At 45.2% G+C, this 22,383-nt stretch overlaps 1 protein-coding gene and 1 long non-coding RNA gene across 3 annotated transcripts in view; both read left to right on the forward strand.

Moving 5' to 3' along the window:
* LOC119397931 (uncharacterized) overlaps positions 1-22,383 on the forward strand; it is a 452,016-nt gene that overhangs the window by 276,399 nt on the left and 153,234 nt on the right. The window lies entirely within an intron of this gene.
* The window catches only part of LOC119395904 (polynucleotide 5'-hydroxyl-kinase NOL9), a 49,190-nt gene that overhangs the window by 25,131 nt on the left and 1,676 nt on the right, over positions 1-22,383 (forward strand). The window contains exons 9-14 of the mRNA XM_037662918.2: positions 1,848-1,984; positions 5,891-6,116; positions 7,537-7,656; positions 13,495-13,609; positions 14,745-14,817; positions 21,580-21,713. Of these exons, the coding sequence (XP_037518846.1) occupies positions 1,848-1,984; positions 5,891-6,116; positions 7,537-7,656; positions 13,495-13,609; positions 14,745-14,817; positions 21,580-21,713 (805 nt within the window). The remainder of the gene's footprint in view (positions 1-1,847; positions 1,985-5,890; positions 6,117-7,536; positions 7,657-13,494; positions 13,610-14,744; positions 14,818-21,579; positions 21,714-22,383) is intronic.

The raw sequence follows: 22,383 nt of genomic DNA on the forward strand, positions 1-22,383 counted from the left end.
CTGCAGCTACAAACGCTACGAAGGGTGAGCTTCCTGTCGCGCCGTAATAAACTGGGTCGAGGAAAATCAGTTGTCAGTCCCTTTAAATTTTAACTTTAGCAACTTTTGACTATAAGTGGCTGGAGAGTTTATCATTTTTTCATATGGATTTTACATTTCGGACGACTTGTCTGTCACTTCAGTTAGACTCTGTCTGCGTGGTTAAAGTTTTGACAGGGGACCATGTGGCCAGGCAAGGTCACGGTGTAGCAATTTGAAATCGTGTCACTGACCAATGCAACATGTCCATGCAAAGAGCCTTGCTTACAAAGCAGGAAATGAAAAGTCACACTTTCATTTTCCACCTTGTGCATAATATTCCTGCACAGGCATGGAAACAACCATTTCAACAGCAAACTAGAAGGTTCTTTTCTGGTTAACCTCCCTGTCTTTCCCTCATTTGGCTCCCTCTCTCTCTCTCTCTCTATTATTCGTATTTACTAGAGCTGTGCGAATAGGAAAATTTTGGGTGCGAAGCGAATACGAATATTGAAGTGTGAGTGCGAATCGAATCGAATATTTTTCGAATATTTCTCGAATATTTCTGGAATATTTTTCGAATACTTCGAAGCAAAATTGCAGAAAAAAGTTGGAAAGGATTCCTAAGCATATTTTTATGAGATAGCAACATGAAAGTGTTTCTTTTTGCTAGGTAGATGAAGCACTGGCGGGGTGGTGTTTCATAGTTGTCTTATCAAGAATGAGGCAATGTAGAGGTCGAATTCCATTTATGTACATGATTTGGTGCAACCAAAGTGTTACCGACAACGCTTTACACGTGATAGGCAAAGATGCCATTTCCTCAGCCTCTCCTCTTTCAACTTCTGTGGAAGCCCAACTGATGTGGCGGACAAGGGTGTGCTCCCTTCAAGTCCGGAGTTCCAAATCTGCCTAGACGTCGATATATAAGAACATCTGAAATTTTGGATGCTAAAAAGCTTCGGCGTCCGATTTTTCGAACTCCCTGCCCAAATTTCAGGTCCAAAACAGCATTAATTGAGCCCCCAATTCTGCCACATCTTTCATCTCCATGTTGGAACCAGCGTTTTCTTGAGTTAATACATTTGCGACCGTAGCGAAGCTTGAAAGGCAGCCTGAGGTGAAGCATATTGAAAATCTAGGGACCACTTTCAATCGGACGTTGACTGTGTCTTGGCAAAGTTCGACCGTAACGGAGCTTGAAAGACAGCTTTGCCGCAATACGTGAGTGTAATGAGGTGAAGCATATTGAAAATCTGAAGGGGTCACTTTCAATCGGACGTTGACCGTATTTGTTTTTGGGAAGTTCGAATAGTTCGAATAATAAAATTCCAGTGCGAATCGAATCGAATAGCAAACACTATTCGAAAAATATTCGAAATTTCGAATATTCGCACACCCCTAGTATTTACTACGCAGCTATGATTATAAGTAACCACTTCTAATAATATCATTTAGTGATAGTATAGCAATTACTTTATGTTGCCACGGTGGCTCAGGGGTTTTTGGTGTTTAGCTACTGGCTGGAAAGATGCGGGTTCTATCCCGGCCACACCGATTGCATTTCGATGTAAGTGAAATGTTACAGGCCCACGTGCTATGCGATGTCGGTGAACTTTAAAGAAGCCCAGGCGGTCAAAATTATGCCGCGCCCTTCACTACAGTGTGTCTCATACCCCGAGTCGCTTTTCGATGTTAAATCCCATCAATCGACCAAGTTGTACTACATAGTGTAATTTCTTTACTGTGACTTCATTGTTGTATTGAGTATGCCCCTTGAGTTTACCTTGTAGCCTACAGTGCTACATTACTTTGCATTCTGTGTGCAGGGCTTACTTTTTGGGTCACGTGAGCCCAGCCAGCCAGCCCGATTCCTACTGCACGGCCATACGCTCGCTCATTGAGCACGCTCGTCAAGTGGCACCCAAAGCACCGCTCCTCGTCAACACCATGGGCTGGGTCAACGGCAAGTCTCGTTCTGTACTAACACTTTGAGTATCGGGCTAGTTGCTTCTGCGTGATACGAAATGTAACAGCGGGACTTCGGACAAGGACAAAAACCAAAGAGTAGTTAGGGACGTGCTTGTTGAAAGACAATGCTAATTCTTAGATCCACTTCGGTATATATCCTCATTCAAAGTTGCATTGTTACGCTTTTGAATCAACCAAGTCCAGCCCTTTCTTTCCTTGTGTCCACTGTTTTGAACTGTCGCATAGTGTTGACAGCATGCGTCAAAAGTTACTGTGAATACGTATACAGTCGAGTTCACTTATAACAATATTGAGGTGCCATGAAAATATCATTGTTATAACCGATTATTGTTATAAGCGGGTTATGCCGAAAATAACAAAGAAAACGTGACAAACAAGAGCATTTAATGAGGGGAACATGATAAACAAGAGTACTTAATGAGGGGGAAGTTGCTTACACTTCTCACTTTTTAGCAGGTAGAAAACCGTAAGCAGTCAGCTTCGACTGCTTACTGGCCATCTTATTGACATCTTTTTTCAAAGCGTGCAACTGCTGCGAATGGCCAAGTGGAAAGCTTTTAGCAAACACAAAATCGCGCAGTGAGTCAATCATTTGCAACGCTTCCTGATGCGACACAACCTGCATGGGTTCCGGTTCCTCCTCGTCGTCACTGCTGTCGTCTTCTGCGCCGGTGACCGCAGCGACGATCGCCTCATCGGTGAGGTCCTCATTTGTTGCTACTGCGTCGTTGGCGTGTAAAAACTCCTCAAGTTCCGACGCGTCTCCATCACCACCGTTCACCGACGACCAAAGTTCGGTCATTTCTGCGTCGGCAGGAGCGTCGCGGCCTTCCACTTCCGCCTCACTGGAATCCCCAGCAAAGCCCACCTTACAGAAGCAATTCGTGATGGTGGAGGAGCCAACTTCTGCCCATGCCGCAAAAAGGAACTGCACGGACATCAGGAGCAAAACCTTGAAGTCCGGCGCAGGTCGGCATTCACGTATGGAGATGTCCAGGTTCAGCGCCAACCTGCTCAAAACACGACGCTGATACAACGCCTTGAAGCAAGCAATCACTCCTGCATCCATGGGTTGCAAGCCCGCAGTGGTGTTGGGAGGGAGGAAAAAAATCTCCACGTTTGACAGCTTCTGGGTGGTATGATGGGCGGTGCAGTTGTCGAGCACCAGCGCCACTTTCCTGCCTTCGCGCTGCATCCTCTCATCGAACTCGACCAGCCACTCACGGAAAAGTTCGCGCGTCATCCACGCTTTCTTGTTGTGGCGGTAGCGAACAGGTATCCTCGCGGCACCACGAAAACAGCAAGGAAGGATACCTCGACTTGCCTATCACAAAGGCGCACTTGTCGCTGCCGTCCATGTTAGCACAGAAAAAAACTGTCACTCGCACTTTGCTCTGTTTGCCGCCCTTACAGGCATCGCCTTTGAGCGCGTGCGTCTTTGAGGGTAGCATCTGAAAAAACAGCCTAGTTTCGTCACCATTGTACAGGTCTCGGTCCGCGTAGGCTTCGCGGATGCAGGGCAGTGCTTCCTCCAACCACTTCTGCCTAGCATTTACATCCAGCGAGCCTGTCTCTCGGACGACTGCCTTGTACACAATGCCATGCCTCTCCTTAAAACGCTGAAGCCAGCTCCCCAGGCTGGAAATCAGTGTTGCGAAGGAGGTAGGCAAACCTCTTCGCCTTCTCCGCCAAAATGGGACCACTGACTGGCAAATTCATAGCGCGAGCGCTAAGCCATAGAGTTTCCTAAAATGACCTAGAGGGAACTCTGGTGCTGCGATCGTTCAACCACCATGGGAATGATGGGTAGTACACGGATTTGCCTAGTCTTCGTGCTTGTGGGCTTCAAACGCACTTGTGGCTTTGTTTATTGCTATGTTTTGGTTTTCTTTCGGATAAAAGAATGGATCGTTGTGAACTTCGTGACCAGATTTGAATCAGTGAGCCTAAAGAAGTTAAAGTGGTAAAATGAAACTGCTGATTTTTGCTGAACTTCGTTTTGCGACAAAGCGGATGCAGGCGACGCAGAGCCAAACGGAGCCGAAAGAACGAAGTTTAGACAAATCCGTGTACTACCCATGATTCCCATGCTGGCTGAAGCGCGATGCATTGCAGCTCCCATAGACACTAGCGCCAGAGTTCCCTCTAGTAAGTATTGTAGGAAACTCTATGCGCTAAGCAACCACTGGTACAGTGCATCTTCCACGTCTTCGTAGGCCCCGTGCCTAACCCTTTTCCGGACGTCATCCATTGCGTAGCTAGCACCACTAGCACTGGCATGGCTGTCACTTTCGGCTTGCTTGAGTGCATTGAGAATGATGCAGGATACTGTCGGCTGCGGCAGGCCGTACTTGCGCACCAAGCTGCTCACTTTCTCGCCGGCGTTGTGCTCTCTCACAATGCTACGCTTAACTTCCAACGGTACTGCCGTTCGCTTCCTCTTCACTGGGGCGTCGCTTTCTGGAGGACGGTCTGCCATCGTTGTGCGCGCAACGATGTCCGCGCGTGCAGGGACAGGAGGATCGAGGCGACAGTGACCACAGAACAGGAACAGTGACAACAGGCAAGGAAAACGACGCTGGTAAGCACCAGACTCGGAACACGTGCAAACGGCGGAGCTGGTGACGTGGCCAAATTAGTGAAGAATAGGGGAGGTCGGCACAGTGCACACAGCGCTGCTGCTGCGGCGGCTTAGGCGCCTCGGTGCTTTTTCTACAGGCGGCGCACCCTCAGAATGGACTGCCCCACTGCCCGTAGAGGTGCCCATCCAATCCTCCTCCTCCGCCTCCGCGTCGCCACGGCAGGCGAAAGCAGCGGTGGCACGCGAGCCTCTTCAGCGCGCACTCGCCGCGTGCGAGGCCAAGTGCGCTATCGCCTGGCCGCCGCGTGTATGCTCTCATGCCCTTTTGCGTAATAGGCGGGGTTGGGGTGGCATTGTCACAGCGTTTGTGCATTTTTGTTTCGTTCAGGGTTGGTTCCAGTGCCCACATTTAATTGTTATAACCGATATTGCATCATGACAGCATTGTTATAAGCGGTTTATTTTGCCATAGAATACAATGAAAAGCTGACGGTGCCGCGGCTGTCCATTGTTATATCCGATATATTGTTAAAACCGGTATTGTTATAAGTGGAGTCGACTGTAGTTCAGTCAAACTTGTTGCTGGGGGGGGGTTGGTTCATACTTGTAAGGAAAAGTTGAAAGTTCGCGCTCATCCGTGTCTTCTGCATCCTTGTCTATACAGTAGACTCCTGTTAAACGAAAGCTGAAGGGACCAGGAAAATATGTTTCATTTAACAGGAGTTTCGTTTACTGAAAGATGAAAAGGGGTGCAGAATTCAAGCACAAAACCAATCATGTTAGAGGCAGTTGTTCCATTTAAGCAGCAATTTCATTTAAGAGAGTTTCGTTTATTGAGTGTCTACTGTAGTTTGCGTGCATCCATCTTTTCCTTGCAAGATAATGTATATATTGGTGAACCGTAGTATGTTGGGCGAACTTGCTCCTTGATGGAAAAACAACTGGTTGGTGACTGTGGAAAATTTGCGCACACCACACAAAGATACAAAGAAAAAGTTCACAAGAACCAGTGCAGTGTCTTCGTGTGGTGTGCGCAAATTTTCCGCAATGCAGCCAAACCAACTAGCCCGCCTTTCTGTCCTATTGTGGTTAGTGATATTTGTCTGAAATGGTATTTTAGGCTAGTTTAGGTCTGGTGTCATGTAGGAATTGAGCAGCGCTAGATGGATGAAGACAGATGCCTAGGAGCAACAGGCCACGGCTCTCACATTACAGCACTCATTCTTGTAGCATGGTAGATGACCCTGGTTCTTTACTATGCGAGTTGTAACGCACCTCACGAACTGCGTGGTTTTGCAGGGCTGGGTCTTTCCCTCCTGGTGGACGTGATCCGGTGGCTGTGTCCGACGGACCTGGTGCAGCTTGTTGCCGAGGAACAGAATGGCGAAACTCCTCTGCCACCACTGGACGACACGCTGCTGCGATCGGCCTGTGGTTGGATGACATCGCGTAGTGGCAGTGACGGCCTCTGGCCACTGGACGATCTGTCGTGCTATGTGTTGCCTGGCTCCACCTACAGGGGAAGGTGCGCAACTTGGCAGCATTAGTTATCAGTTACTGTGAGAAATTTGCAGGCGTAAAATGAGATTGGCTTGCACAAGACAGGATAAATCAGAGACCATTGGGAGAGTCCTCTGTCCAGCAGTGGGCAAGAATAGGCTGATGATGGTGATGAGGCAACATGTGTCCACGGACAAAGGTGCCATTGTTTTAGTGAACAGCGTCAACTATGCTGTAAATTTCACATGTGTATTCAGAAGTAGATTGATGTTTTGATGAGCATAATTTGCGGTGGTCCTTAAGTTTGCACTTCTTTGGTTTACAAATGTTAAGCATTAAAGAGAGCAGTGTTTAAGAGTATCGAGGTTTGTAAATGAGATAATGCACTATCAATGAAATATTCAATATGCAAAAGAAATTGACCTCTCATGTTACAAAGTGTGCCATGTGCAGCTGTATGGTGTCTTTAGCGTAAGAGTTAAGGCTTTGAATTTCCTCAGCTGTAGACAAAAATGCTGCACTTAAGCTTGCATATCCACAAAGGACTGTAACGAGCAGTGCGGGCATTGTGTTGCAAACTACTTACAGAAACACACATGCAAAATCGCTGTAACATGTACATCTGGCATGCCACATTAACGACACAGGCCACTTATTGCTGAGGGTGTTACGTAAACGCACACAATGCACACAGCTGCGAGTTGTGCTCTTGCACTTGATGATGTCCTTTGTTAGTAGCATGCAGCATACATTGATTAATAGTAGAAAAGGACAGCATGAGAAACTGGTCGTCATGAGAACTAAAGATCGCACACGATGCCAAGCTTTTCATAAAGCTTGAGCCAGTGAAGAAGGTGCTTCAGGAGAGGAATCTGTCGGGATGTGACTGTACACGCGGGTGACATCAAAGTGTCGCAAATGGGCAAAAAGAAAGTGCAGTTTTCTTTGCAACACAGCAGATGACGCTTCGAGCATATTCACATTGTTTACACTGCTCTTTGTGGAAGTGATACACAAAAATTGCTTTATTGTTTCATACACTCTAAGGTTTTCCGGATTTCTTTTGGTAATGTTAAGAAATATAAGCGATAAACATTTTATCGCCTGTTATTACTGAATGCTGCCCTATTTACTTGCTCTGCCACCCTTGAAACCTAGCACAAACGGTAGTCAGTGCGAATTTCCACTGATCATGCAATTCGAAGGCATAGCAGCGCCAAACTGCAGTCAAACCACCTTTTTAGGTGGATGAACTTGCGGTACAGCACATCTATTCGTTAGTTTCGATTAGTTCAATATTTCGAAAAGTTTCATTTTGTGTTGAAGCAAGTTAAAATCCTGTAATATTTGTTCATATATTTGAAGCGCTGAAATATTTGCACAGGCCTAGGGGCTACCTGTCGAGTGTCTTTTCCGTTCCTTTTTCTCATCATAAAATGTTGCAGGTCGTGGGCGCGTGCCAAGCGAGAAGCCATGGTCCTTGCCTACCTGGGACGAAAGGGCAGTGCCGACGGCTACCATCTACCCGAGACACCCTACTGGCTGTGGAACACCACGCCACTCAGGTGTGTGCATCCGAGTGAATAGGCGAATTGGCGTGTCGGTAATTCATACTGAATAGAGCAGCATAAAGGACTTCATCTTGTCTCATCGCCCTGCCTTGTCCTCAGTTTAATCCGCCACGGTGGTCTAGTGGTTATGGCGCTCGACTGCTGACCCGAAGGTCGCGGGATCGAATCCCGGCCGCGGCGGCTGCATTTTCGATGGAGGCGAAAATGTCTGAGGCCCGTGTACTTAGATTTAGGTGCACGTTAAAGAACCGCAGGTGGTCGAAATTTCCGGAGCCCTCCACTACGGCGTCTCTCATAATCATATCGTGGTTTTGGGACGTTAAACCCCAGATATTATTATTATTATCGATAACCCCCTGTAAAGGTGGTTTCACTGCAGCGTCGGGTTGCTGTACTGTGAAACTACCCTGCCAAGGAAATCTGCACTGCCGCGAAGCCACACTTCAAGGTTAAGTGTACATATTTTTTAAAATTTAACAGCGTGTTATATGGGCTTATATGCGCTAAGTGTAGTAATTGTTAACTTGTAACGTATTGTACCACTTATACCTCGCACCCTACAGCTATTCAAATTTTGATACCATTCAAGGTTTCTTCCACTTCATTTCAAACCAAAAAAGTAACATTCACTCATACCTAGTTCCAATTCTTAAACATATTGTGCAAGGGTCATGAAGGAAATGTTCAATTTTTCTTAATAATATGTGGTGAGTACTATTCGAACTATTCGATTCGAAATTATTCGACCAAATCACTATTTGCTTCGGATTCGCTTCGAACCTCAAATTTATTATTCGCCCATCCCTACATTTATTATTATGCTGACCTGCAGGTCGCAGGATCGAATCCCGGCCACGGCGGCCACATTTTCGACGGAGGCGAAGTTGCTTGAGGCCCGCATGCTTAGATTTAGTGCATGTTAAAGGGACACTAAAGGCAAATAACAGTTTATATTATAGTGAAAGCTCAATGCATGACAACGTCTAAGATGGCAATATTATCAACAGCAGTGCCCTACCTACCGAAAAATTGAGCTAAATGTATCACACGAGTGCCACGAGCGGGACATTTTGGAAATGATCCCCTAGCTGCAATAAAAAAAGAACCTTCCGTGCATCAAGAGACGTCATAAAATGCTGCTTGTTCGTTTCTGTTTGATTCATGGAAAAAAGAACCTCTTCGGCGTTGCTATGGGGAACGGCGTGCATCGTTCAAAGGTTCCATTTTCGCCGAACTGCGCTTCGCCCGGCTCCCTGCTTTGCTCACGCAGTCACGTCTCAGTGGTAGTTTCGGTATCGCATACTGCCGCTTGTGTTTTGCGCGCTCGTGAAAGTCGATCTGACAGAAAGTTCAACAAAATGCCGCATGCATGTGATGTTGCCAGATGCTTGAATGGTGCACGCCGCCAGTGCACGCCGCCGCGCAGTAAAAGGCGGGCAACGTTGGACACGGCAACAGTGACGTCAGAAAGACCGCTTTCAGGCAGGTGAACTGAAGTGCGCTAACGCGATGCAGATCACGAAAACGTGATTTTATTTCAAAATAAGCACTTCCTTGGCACAAAAGTAGCACTACGAGGTTTCTGGACTGCTATTTCAACAACAATGTCGACTTAACATTTGCCTTTAGTGTCCCTTTAAAGAACCCCAGGTGGTTGAAATTTCCGAAGCCCTCCACTACGGCATCTCTCATAATCATATAGTGGTTTTGGGACGTTAAACCCCAACAATTATTGTATTATTATTGTCCCCAGTTTGCGCTTTTCATTCTGTGTACAAGCCTGTGCTGAACGGCAGTACCCGACAAGGGTTCCTTTTGTGTTGTGTCGACGTTACTCTGGTTAGTCAGTAATTTTATAAGCGCAGGTTCCAGCCACGAAGTGTGCCTTTCTTTGTACCCTGGAAATTATGAACCACTCGAAAGTGATAGCTTGCACCTGGTGACATATGTCAAAGGTGGAAGCTGTTGGAGTGTGATAAGAAAGGGGAATTGCCTCTCTGCGCACACTTGCAAGGCTTCTCTTAAAGGAGTACTGACATGAATTTTAAACATTTTCGGGTTGTTGCTCTAAATGAAAGCACGGGTGTCGAGAACCCTAAAAAGAGTGTCGTGGTGCCTGGGGATGCATTGCATATATTTTTAATACCGCTTCTTTCAACCAGCAGTTTCGGTTTCGGTTTCGAGAGGGCGGCTTCATAGTGACGTGTCAAGTCGGCCCGTGACGTCACGGGCAGACTGCAACCCACGAAATATGCACCTGCTGTCCTTTGCTGTCAGTCGAACGTGGTTCATGATGAGTGAACTGTCGTCCAGTGCCTCCGACAGCGATTTCTGTGATTTAGGCTGCATGCAGAACCTAGATTTCGCAAACCAAGTGAGCCGACTTGAAACGTCATAAGGCTCTCCACGTGGTAAGCTGCCTTGCAGATGCTGGGAGACGAAAACTTTAAAATCAAACTTAAATATTTATACGTGTTTCCCGGATGCGGTGTGGGGAGAGCGTTAACACTACATGCCAAGGAAACCAAAAACGTCCGTTTTGCTGCACTTCAAGATCGTGTCAGTACTCCTTTAATTACCTAAGTCTAGGGATGGGCGAATAGTAAGCTTGAGATTCGAAGTGAATAGCGATTTGGTTGAATAATTTTGAATCGAATAGTTCGAATAATATCTATCACATATTATAAAAAAAATGAGCATACTTGTCATGACCCAACCAACCTGCACAATATTTTTCAGGATTGGAACTAGGCATGTGTGAATGTCATTTTTTTTAGTCCGAAGTGAGGTGGACGCATCTTTGAATAGTATCAAAATTTGTATAGCAGTAGGGTGCAAGTTATAACTGGTACAGTACGTTGCATTTTAAAATTTACTATACTTAGCGCATATAAGCCTGTATAACACGCTTTTAAACTTAAAAAATAATTATTTGAGGTGAAGGTAATATGTACAGTACTCAAGGATTGAAACAGGACAATTTAGGGCTAAGTAACGAACATACTTTAGTTTCCACTGTCTTCAGTTCGGGTCATATCGGCATAATTTCGGCCCGAACGCGTACATCAGAGCCAACATTACCTTTAGAGACCAGATTTGTTGCGATGTGACATGGTTATCTCGAGCAATTGCGCATGCCAGTCATTATACTAAAAAAATTGATGTCACATTTCAATCTGAGTACTGTACATTTAACCTCGAAGTGTGGCTTTGCGGCAGTGCGGATTTTTCCTGGCTGGGTGGTTTCACGGCACAGCATTGCCACGCTGCAGTGAAACCACCTTTACGGAGGAAGGTTTATATGTGCTTAAGTATACATATATTCGCTCATTTTGAATAATCTAAATTCGTGTCGAAGCTAATTCGAAGACTGTAATATTCGTTCGAATATTCGAAGCGATCGAATATTCGCCCATCCCTATCGAAGTGCCATCTACGATTGGCCATTGCAATGCCGATTGTTCTATCGCACCACTCTAGTGCCAACCACTGAAAAAAAAGCCTTGTTGCGCTTGTGTTGTCCCAAAATCGTGATAGCCAGTGGACGCCACCGTGCTGACCTCATGGTGCGGAACAAAATTTACTGGCTCGCGATATGACAAGCAGTGGTGACAGGTCACTCCTAGCGACTTCGTATACCTGGGTTGTCCTGTCTCTTTATTCTTTACATGCAAGTTTAGAATCACTGCTTATCTTTAAACGCCGCTTGTAATCCATTTCTAGATTTTGTCATTTATTTTAGTATAACACTGTTGCCTGTATTGTGAAAACATTTGGCTTTCTCTCCAGCGTGTCATTGTAAGTTATTGGACTAACTTTTGCTTTCATGATTACACACTTTACTGACTGCACCCTTGTGCTATATCTGCAGTCAGTATTGTTTGGGAAATTATGCAGCTTTCATAGTTGCTAAGCTTCTGCATGCTTTATATAAGCATACGAAACTGCCACATGATTGCATGGTTGTTGAAAGCTGCAGGTGACTACCAGGAAATGGCATAATTTTGTGGCAGTAACTTATCTACAACCCTTTGTTCAGTGTGACTACAGGGGCATGTCTCTTTCTTTTTTTTTTTGTTCTCTCAAACACTGAACGTTTAGATTATTTTGGTAGGTCATGACTGTGTGTTAAAATGTCTCACAATCTAAATTTGTGTGCTGTAAAACACTTCTTGTTTCTAGCCAACACATTTTCATGATGCTATAGCACTGGCGAATGGGAGTTATTTTAAATAAGCACAGCAATTGTGGCTGTGAAGCTTTTCAATAGCTTCCTTCATCTTGGTCTATGATGTAGTAGTGTAAACACTTCTTTGCACTTGCATCAAAGCAGCTAACCTTTGGTGCCCTAAGTTCTTAAAAAGCCAGTGCACTACACGAAGGGGGCTTCAGTGAACTTGAACTAACGGGGCGGGAGCTTTGTGTGGCAGACGTTCTTCCTCATGCCAGTTCCTCATGTTGAGGCCTCCATGAGTTGTAAGAATGAGCGGCTGCTGCTTCAACTATAGGGTATCACAGGTGCGATGGCCCATCAACACGCTTTCATCCTTTGGAATAGTGGGAAGTAATGCTTGTTTGGTTTAGGCATTTTTATTAAGTGCAAAAGAGAGGCAAGGAAAGGCAAAGCAAGGTTTGTAGATAAACAAAGTTACGGTTTTTCAATGGGATCTCTAGAGCAGCTGCCACAATCCTATAGCAAGCATTCGGATTGCACCAAGCCGAATCTGCTTGTGGAACACTGAAATGCTCGGTGTGATGAGGTCACACCGGAAGTCCTTTATGCACACATCATGTAAATTACACCTGCATTTGCTCTGTTTGTGTCCATGGCAATGCAGCCAGTTTGCAAAGCTGAGGCCTCGCTGCAATCTCGCACAGTGACGGAAGTGGCGCATGCTGCTCGTGCTATTTGCACTCGAATCCGCGACTTGGCGGCGGAACAAGTGAGAACGATCCGGAGCGGTCCGAGTTGCTCTGAAACAGCCAGTGGAACATGAGAAACTGCTCATTGACCAGTAAAACAATGGATTCGCCACCGTGGAACAAGAAACCCTGCTGTGGAGCAAAAAACGCAGTGGAAAACAGCATTAGAGATCAAGCCAGTTGGTATTCCACGATGTGACTTTGTAGGCTGGCACACCGTGTGCTCATCTGCCAGCTGTGCCTGACACTCGGAACATACACGCGGTGCGACAGCGCCAGCCGGAACAAGATTCTAGTGCTATGGTGACGCCGACTGAGAAAGCAGATTCGCCTAGTGACAGCCAAGGCATATTGAAGTTGGACAGCTATCCTCGCAGTAGCCGGCTTACATTAGGCCACGCTGACTGTGTCGACAGCCACGCTTTGCATTGATGACATCTTTTTTCATCGTGATATTACATTGTGCAATGTACATTGTGCGATTTCAGCAGGCAGCGTTTTAATAATGAGTACCTACCTGTCCCAACGCACTAGAGGAATTACATCTTGGCTTCCACTGACCAGGCAATAGGGTGTTCATTAAAAAAGGGTGACAGTACAGCTGGATACTCTGAAAAAACACATGCGGCTGCTTATCGAGCCATCCAATCTCTCAAGAACTGGGGTTTATGACAACCAGCACCTATAGTGTGTTATTTAATTAGCACGCTGTTAAGTTTAATTGGTGAGGTACACGTGATCTGTGTCGAGATATTTGGACAGACCGCAATATTCATTCTTGCTAGTATGCAGGCAGAGAGAGCAGCAATGTTGAGTGTTGAGGTCTTCTCTGCATTGGTCACTGTATCAACTTCGTCTCACTGTGAACGAGGGTTGGGTCTGACCCTAATTCCTCGTGTGTCGGCGCAGGGTACCGTGGTGCACAATGGTGGTGCACGACTGTGACAATTCTGTTCCCAAGAAGGATCTGCTGTACGCCCTCCGTGGAAGCGTTGTAGCTCTGTGCTTCGTCCCTGTTGACAAGGTGAGTTAGCAGACTTGACTGTCTAACTAATGATGAAACCGTTGCCAGACGTCACTTCCGCGTTGTCATCTTGGGCACCTGATCCATTCGTGGGCGATTCGGGCGAAAGAAGTCTTGGCAGTCTTGTTAATAATCCTGGCCTAGAGCAAAGCACCTGTGAATCCCATCTTAAAACTTACCCGAATATAAATGCAGGCTGCCACACAGTTAAGGTTGCAGTGATGAAAGGTTCCTAATATAACGGCTGTGCTGTGGTCGCATTTTTATGCATCAGACTTCACATTTCAGTATTTCCGGTATCTGACTGTGGCTTCAAGTATTTGCTCCGGATGCTCATGCATTCACTGAGCCATTACACTTTGCCTTAGAGCAATTGGCACTGAGTGATAGTAAATCTGTTCCATTTTGACTACCCCGCAGTAATGGCACTGTGTTCATATGTTCTCTAAATGATTCTCAAAATGGTTGCTCAATTTAAAGAAGTGCCATATTGGGTGGAGGACACTTTATAGCCAGTAAAGTGTGTCATCATTGCCGCTGTTTGTGCATGCTTGAAAGCGTCATTAAAACATCTGCTGCTGCTTGCATCACATAGCTAATGGTTGTTATCGTACTTCAGTATACTGACTTGCAGTGCGATTCATTTAAGGTCTTGTAACTCTGCTTTTGGTTTCGCTACCAACTGTTATGTTCTTCGTAGAGCCATTATTACGCCATTCTGGGATCTGTAAAAAAAAAAATGTTGGCAAATTAATTGTTAAAAATTTCACATTTCCAAGCTCCATTAACTCTCTGGCTTGCAAAACTCAGTTTACTGTAAGCAACACGTGTGAGTTCTGGACTCCTCAATACGTTGAAAGCTCTTGACATAATCTTGAATACCCCCCTCAGTCCTCCTAGAGAACTGCTTTGCTTAGTGTATAACTCCTGTACTATGCTCAGATACTTCCCTGCAATCTGAAAAAGCCTGTTACTTGCTGACAGCTTTCCTCTTTGACATTCCTGAATAAAAGAATACTAATGATTTAACAAACATAATCGACCCACCTTCTGGCCTATGACAGTTGCTTGTTTTCAGCATATGCATTTGCCAATGTCATCTTTATATCTTCTCCTTTCCACATGCTCTGACAAGATGCTGGAGACTGAGAACCCCTCTTACCCCAAGTTTATCGACAGCTGCGGCCCGTACGAGTGTCTTGGATATGGTGAGCCTCTCTTGGTTGATAGCTTGAAGGATAAATTAAGTTGTAGAGAGATAAAGTTCAGAAATTTGTTTAATGAAAGGTGTCCCTTGGGGTTCATTGCCTTATGATGATGGCTACCGTCATCGAGCTCCAGAAGTGTCGCCGAGTGATTTTGCCACCGCATGTCTAGCAGGCATCAGGCTCGTCTTGGGAGCAGAAACATGGTTTTAGAGGACAGCTCATTGGTAAATTTAGATTAGCAGGCTAGAGCAAGCTATAGCTCAGTTCAGTTTCTCTCTGACTTTCAGTGAGTTGATGATCCCTCTTTTATTTTTTCCATAGCAGAGTTTTGCAGAGTGGTCAGTTGTTGTTTGAGCGGTACATTCTTATTTTCATAGGAAGGGTACATTGATCTACAGTTCCGGTCTTTTGTGTGATGTGCACACTTTGCCACGAGCACAGAGGCTATGTTTCATGCAACTGCCAGGCTGGCTGCATGCTTTTGCATGAGTTCATTTGGCATCTTATAAGTTCCAACACCCTAGGAAATGAAAAAATTGAAAGTCTATGTTCTCACCGCCCAAAGGTCTGAAGTGTTAAGAATGCCGCAGGCAACACTCCACGAACAACACAACCTGGTTAAAGCTGTATACTTTTGACAAGGGCTGTTCTATTTCGCTCACGTTTTGCAGCTTGCACGTTTTTGTAGAATTCGATTTTCTGGAAAGGTATTGGAGATGCAGTCTGCCACTAATGAAAACTAATGCTAAATCAGACCAATCAACATGTGATAGGTTCGCCCTTGTGACACAGTAGGGTGATTCCACAAGAGGTATGAGTATGCATGTCTGCTTGATATTTTTGTTTTGTATATTTTTTTATATGTTATGTAGGCATATTCAAAGTGCATAACACTGAAATTTTTTTTTCCGAAAATCATTCCCAGCGTGCCGAAAAAACATTGAAAGGTGGTGGTGTGGGTGTCCCACTGTTGCTTAAAATTCGCAATTAAATCCGGCTGATTTGACAGCCGGATTTAATGTGAACTATAAATGTGTCGAAAACAATTTTTTCTGGTATTAACATGCATCACTATGAATTAGATCCATGCTTTTCATATGTTATTTACAAAAGAAAAGAAATGTAAAAAAATGGCGAACACGTCCCAAATCAAGAAAGTTTGCTAACCTTGATGCACCTTGGTGTGTTTTCTATTTCACGCAGAAACTTCAAACAAGTGTCAAATATAAAGCAAAGCTTTTGCAACATTGCTGTGGAAGATTATCTTCCTATAGGCAGCATAAAAAAAGGTATTTAAAGAAGCAATATTCTTCATATGAGCTCATTTTCAAAAAATAATATTAAAAAAAACTCTGGCCCCAATTTTAACGAGAAGTTTGGATTGAAGACCACTTGAATCAGTCAAAACACGGTTTCGATATTATGTGTCCTGATTTGCTTTGTTCACGAAATATAACCAGCCCAAGTGGCCTATGCTGAGTGTGGTGTCTTCAGTGCCTTTGGTGGTTGTTATGAGCTTGCATTGTGCGTTAATCTAGAGTTCTAATTATTTTGCAAAACTTCACTCTAGCTGCTTTTCTTCAACAAAGATGTACCCCAGTATTGCCAACCGTAGGGTAATTACCCTACTTGTAAGGTATTTTCAAAATTTTTCGGGCAGTGTTAGGTAGTAGGGCGGTAATACGACTTTCTTATCGGGGTAATTTCCACTTTTCGCTCGTCATCGATCAGTGACAAATGTAGACGATCAATGCGACATCTCCGAGGTTGACATTCCTAAAGAGATCCGAAACTGAAATCGTTCTTTGAATAAGTTGGAACTGTCTTAATTCACGTGTCACCGGCATAGGGCCGAAACGAAAGACAATACATCACACGTCCCTATGCTAGCATTGTTTTTTTTTCCCATAGATGGTTTTTTTCTTTTCCCTCTCCGCCGTGACCCATTCGTTAGTTGCGTGGAGGGGCTTTTAAATTTTGCGACTGCAGTCGGTTCCAGTTAATAGGCGAAAGCCTTAGATGCCTCATCAAACACGAAAAGTGACCATCGACGTCAACACGAGTGATGCAAAAAATTATCGCCACACAACGACCTCACAGATCGCCAGAATTCGTGACGTCATCACATGACATCGTCACTTTGTCATAGGTGGGCCGATCTCAGAGGCACGTGAAATGCGGAAAGCTTGCAATGCCTCCGATCCCAGAGGCAGTGCAAAACCACGCTAGGTGCAGAGATCTTTTGAGGGCAGGGCGATCAATAGAATGGACTGAAGAAGCAAAAGATGGATTTCGCCTTCGTGTCATCGTAGGCGAATACATAAGATGATTCAATGCAAGTTTTTTTCAATGGCAGTAGATAGATGGAAGAGCGTGTCACCTGCGCTTCATGAAGCTCAAGAGTTTAGTATTGAAAAAACTTATAAATTCAGAGCTCTGCTCTGCGCCTTACCGCAGATTAACCTTAGTTTTCTTGCTACTTTTTTGCTTCCTGCCTACTTTTCCACCACCAGTCGTCCAGTCATTTCTTACTTCTATCACCGGCCTGTTTACTTTTCCATTGATGTCCCTAAAACCCGAGGCTTCATGTAGGCCAGTGCCCTGACATACAACAGAGTGCATATCTCCACATTAAATTAAAACATGATTTGTCGTTTCCATTCCTTCCCTACGCGTGTGCATTTCTCTTCTTTACTGAATCTCGCCTTATAACTACCCGTTCTAAGGCAACCTGTCCTCGCTTCAAACAGCAAAGTGCTTCCCCTTGAATTATCGTAAAATGCATCCTTGCTTATTTTGTCTTTACCCTTTCGGTAGTTACTCAGAGCCAGTCTTATTTCCATCACTGTTATTCAATACATCTTTTCCGCCTCTTCGACTTCTTGCTTAACACTCTTTATTGCCATATCCCCTACACTGCCAGCCGTATGCTTGCTGGTGAGTCTCCTAGTTATTTTTCTCAACTGTGCGTCAACCCTCTTTCTATACAAATACTTCCACACTTTCTCTTCCCATTTGCTGTCTTTCGTGTTCCTTAGTCTTTTGTCGAAGTCAATTTTCAAACTGCTGAAGTCACTGCCCACTTCAGCGCCACCACACGTCTGCATGTCGTTCAGTTGAAGTATAGCCTGTACCTTATTATTGTTACACTGCACTATTTTTAGGTGTAGGGTGAAATGTAGGGTAATATAAAAAATTGCATGGGGTAAAGTAGGGTAATTTTGACCATGATGTCGGGTATTTTCCAAAAATTGGTTGCCAACACTGATGTATCCTCAGATCAGAAGAGCAGTGTGGCTTTTCGCCGTCAAAGGACCCCCCCTCCAGCCAATGGCGTCGCCGTGTCATCGTGACGTCGCAGCCTTCCCACCGCGCTCACTAGAGAAATCACAAAGCATGTTCTTCCGCGCTTATAGACCACAACCAAAATGACCGCCTCCACTATTTGCGGCAATCCATCGGTGGCGTTACTGATATCGCGCTCTCGCTAGCCGACTTCAGTGCCGTTCATTCATATCCCAATTTGAGTTCCACGAAAAGCCTTGCTTGTGAGTTGTGTGCAGTGTTCGGTAATGACGATCGCTGTGATGTTTCGTCTGGTGCGCAAGTGCTTGGCGCTGCCTGGAAACAGTCGCCGATGCACGTACTGGAATATTTGCGCCGTTGATCAGCACTTCAATACCCTGTGCGATACAAAGTGGCCATCACCATCGGCATGGCGTGAATGGTAACGAACTTTGCGGTCCTCATTCGAGAGCGATAAAGCACATTCCGATGTCACCTGGTCGGGCTCCATGGCGAAAAGATAGCTAGCGATGCTCAAAACCAGAATGAAACGGTTGAGGGAAAACACCGAAGAGCAGAAATTCGCCGTCAGCAGTAAAGCTGCAGTTCACTACTCTAGCTGACCAATAACCTCTTGCACGTGTTGTATTCTAATGGGGAAATAAAAAACATTGAACTAAAATTTTATCTTTGCTCAAAATGAAGGCTTCCAGAGGAACTACTTTACGGTGGGGATGCACTCATAGAAGCTGTGGTCCAAGTGCTGCCTGTAGGCGCAGAGTGGTCGGCCACGATGTCACATTGACAGAGCGACACCGTTGGCTCAAAGGGGGTCCTTTGATGGCGAAAAGCCACATTGCTCTTGACTTGTAAACGAGTATAGCATGTGTGGGGGTGGGCTGCCGCAGCCCATCCCGGTGCCAGCACTCAGAATGACGATTTTTCTGCTTCATTTCTCAGTCGCTTGTCGAAATATTTATATGCTGTAGCAGTACAGTTCTGATGAGTATATTGAATTGAATTGAATTGAATTGAATCGTAATTTTCATGTTTGGTACTACATGAAGGATCACTTTAATTCTGACCGCTAAAGGTAATGTTGGCTCTGATGTAAATGTTCAAGTCAAAATTACGCCAGTATGACACCAACTGATGATGGTGGAAGTGGAAGTGTGTGCATTATTTAGCCCTAAATTGTCGTATTTAAATCCATCAGCACTGTGCATTGAGCGAACTGGGCAACTGCGGGGGCTCGTGCGGGTTTGTGCAGATTATACAGTGAGAAATGGACCCAGGGATGACACAGGGCAAGAATATTGAGAGGAGGGGAGGGGGGTAGAATATCTGCACCGTGTTCGTGTTTCTTTCAAATACGTAAGTATTTCTATGCTGGCTTGATGAGAAAACTGTCTGTCCATCCACTCATCTTTTGCATAAGATCATCTCCATTAAAAAATTAATGAAAAAGCCACAGGGTCTCTTACGCATTTGCCTAAGACGAATCATAGGCGAAAGTCGTCGTCTCCTTTTTCTTCTCTGTCAATTGTATTAATCCTGCACCTGAAAACTTTCTGCACCTAACGTTGTTTTGCCCTGCCTCCGGGATAGGAGGCATGCAAAACCTCCAACTTTTTTGTGTTGGAAATGAAGTTCAAGTTTCTGCACCTCACATGATTTTGCAGTGCCTTCGGGACCGGCCCACCTTTGACTGAGTGACAATCATCACGTGACGTCACACTATGTGACGTCATAGTGACTTCTTGATGATGTCACAAATTTTGGCGACCTGACGTCGTGATGATGTCGTACGGTGATGTCATTGCATGATGATCATCATCACTCGTGTTGACGCCGCTGACGTCAGCGGTGAATTTTCGCATTGGATGAGGCATCTAAGCCTTAATAAAACGAAATAACCTTCTTGGCACAACTGGGTTTGAAACCGAGCCTCCAAGCTCCAAAGGCGAGTGTCTTAACCACCGGCCTACACACCCGTGCTTGCAAAATTTGTATATGTCTGAATCATATGAATGTGCTGTACTGCCAGTGCATAACAAATTTAAAGAAACAAGCGCTCTCTGTGAAAGCTTTGTTGAATTTCATGGTCGTGGAATTAAAGCCCTCGGCTGGACAAGATGTAGTACGCCGACATGGAGAATTTTACAAATCAGGAAAATTCCGACTTTGCAAAAATTTCATTCTTAACTCGCGTTTTGGTGCTAGCGGCATGCACCTGCCATACAGTCATTCCAGTCACTGACAAACACTAGAAGAGAAAATGAAAGACTCAATGCTGATGCTACCCAAAAAAAGTCACAGCATATCCACGAAGTGAATGATGATGAAGGAGCTTGCTCCAGAGGTTAAATCCGGTAAACCGTGAATCCTCTGTACATCTGCTCAATCATCATCATATAAAGGAGTGACACGAGAGTTGTTGTGGTGTGAATGTATATACACAATGTTTATAACAATGTTATAACACAGTGTTATATATACAATGTTTATAATTTACATATTGATGCACTATATACATAAATTTACATATTAATGCAGTATATACATTTTGTTTAAGAGCTTATTTACGGATCAGGTAAGCTCAGGGGAATGTTTTGCTTTTAGTATAATGGCTTCTTCTGCTTCGCGGGCTCCCAGCTCGGGGTCCGCTTGTCTTTGCGCCCGCTTCGCTGCGGCCTCGCAGGCCCCGTGCCGCCTCCGAGTCCGCTTGTCAACGAGTCTGTTTAACTTCGGCATCGCAAGCCCTCGCTGCTGCCGCCGCCTCGGTGCTGGTAGTGGCTCGTGCTTGCTGTCGGCGCTGGCGTCTCTCTTTGGCCTCGCGAGCTCTCACCGCATGGTTTTGGCGGCGAGCCCGCGCTGCTGCCTTGGCTTCTTCTTCTTCTCGGCGTGCTCCGCCGAGAGCAGAGCAGGCGCCCTTGAATCAACGGAACTCGCGTACACAGCAGGAGGGACAAAAGACAACCCCCCAGTAAAAGGAGCAAGCTCCTAAATTGTGTTCTAGAGAAGACAACAACCTACTATAAAACTGTATGCTTACACATGGCTTGGACAACTTCCAAAGCAAATTCTGTGTGGGATTTTTTGTTGTCATGTACTCGACTGAATAATATATTGGCCTAATGGTTACGGCACAGTCATCTTAGGTAGATTATCGTTTCAACTCCTGACCACGGTAGCCTCATTCTAGTAAAGGTGTTGCGTATGAACACTCTGCACTCTGTCTCTTGAATTCTTGAAGGGCTAGAGGTGGCAATGGCTCAAATTATTCCCAGACAAAATTTTTATGACATCACTTGTAATAGCAGCTCCATAGCTGAACTGAGCATTCGCCACAGTGGCTCTTGTGCAGTGTTATTGGCTTAGTGGATTAGCTAATTGTGAAAGTGGAAACAGTTCGACACACCCACGCAAACGGGGTGTTTGAACAAAAAAACGGCCTAACAGTGTCGTTTATTGCAGGCCTCGTGCGTGCTATTGATCCGTTGGAGCAAATCTTCTACATCACCACCCCCGAGCCACCCGAGCGGCTGTCCGAGGTCAACGCCCTCATCCGCGGAGACATTCATTTGCCCGAGTCCTTGCTCACTGCTCAGGTACAACTGTAGATCTGAAATACAAGTGTTCTCTCACTCTCTTTGGTACCGTATCAAGTGATGTGTGGATTGTTGCTGTGCTCATCTGCTCCGAGGGAAGGAGGGGGTTACGAACGCATGGTTGAGGCCTCCTTCACACTGCATACCTCGCCAGCCATAATTCATAATTAGTCGCTGAATTTTTGCTCTAGACATGCAGTATATAATGCTAGAATGAACCTTGCGCAAACTTTCAAACTTTGATAACAGCAATGCCGCATTTATTTTGCGTACCTCATTCCATAAGTTTGATGCAGCTGACTCCCCTCATGCGGTCCAAGCCAGCTGTATCGAAACCCCACCCCACCCCTCGAGGCAAATGGGAAATTTATGGCTCTGTGAGTGTAGAAATTTTCACGTTTGCGCTGTGATGTTGGCTTTTGATACAGAAGCTGTTTTTTCTGGTGCAGTACTCAATTCAAGAACAGTACTGGACAGTCTTTACTGCTAGGGACATAATTGAATAGGGAAATTTCTTAATAGTATACGAAGTAATCTATTGCTTTCTGCTATGGACTGTTCAATCACTTGGTAACGGTTTCGACACCCAAAAAAGAACCTATCCCCTCGAATAATTTTCTTTTTGCATAGCAAGGGCCTCAAATTTGCCTGTCTTGATGCCATGAGGTCA

The sequence above is a fragment of the Rhipicephalus sanguineus genome, chromosome 6 (genome assembly GCF_013339695.2).
Source record: "Rhipicephalus sanguineus isolate Rsan-2018 chromosome 6, BIME_Rsan_1.4, whole genome shotgun sequence".
Classification (NCBI taxonomy): Eukaryota; Metazoa; Arthropoda; class Arachnida; order Ixodida; family Ixodidae; genus Rhipicephalus; species Rhipicephalus sanguineus.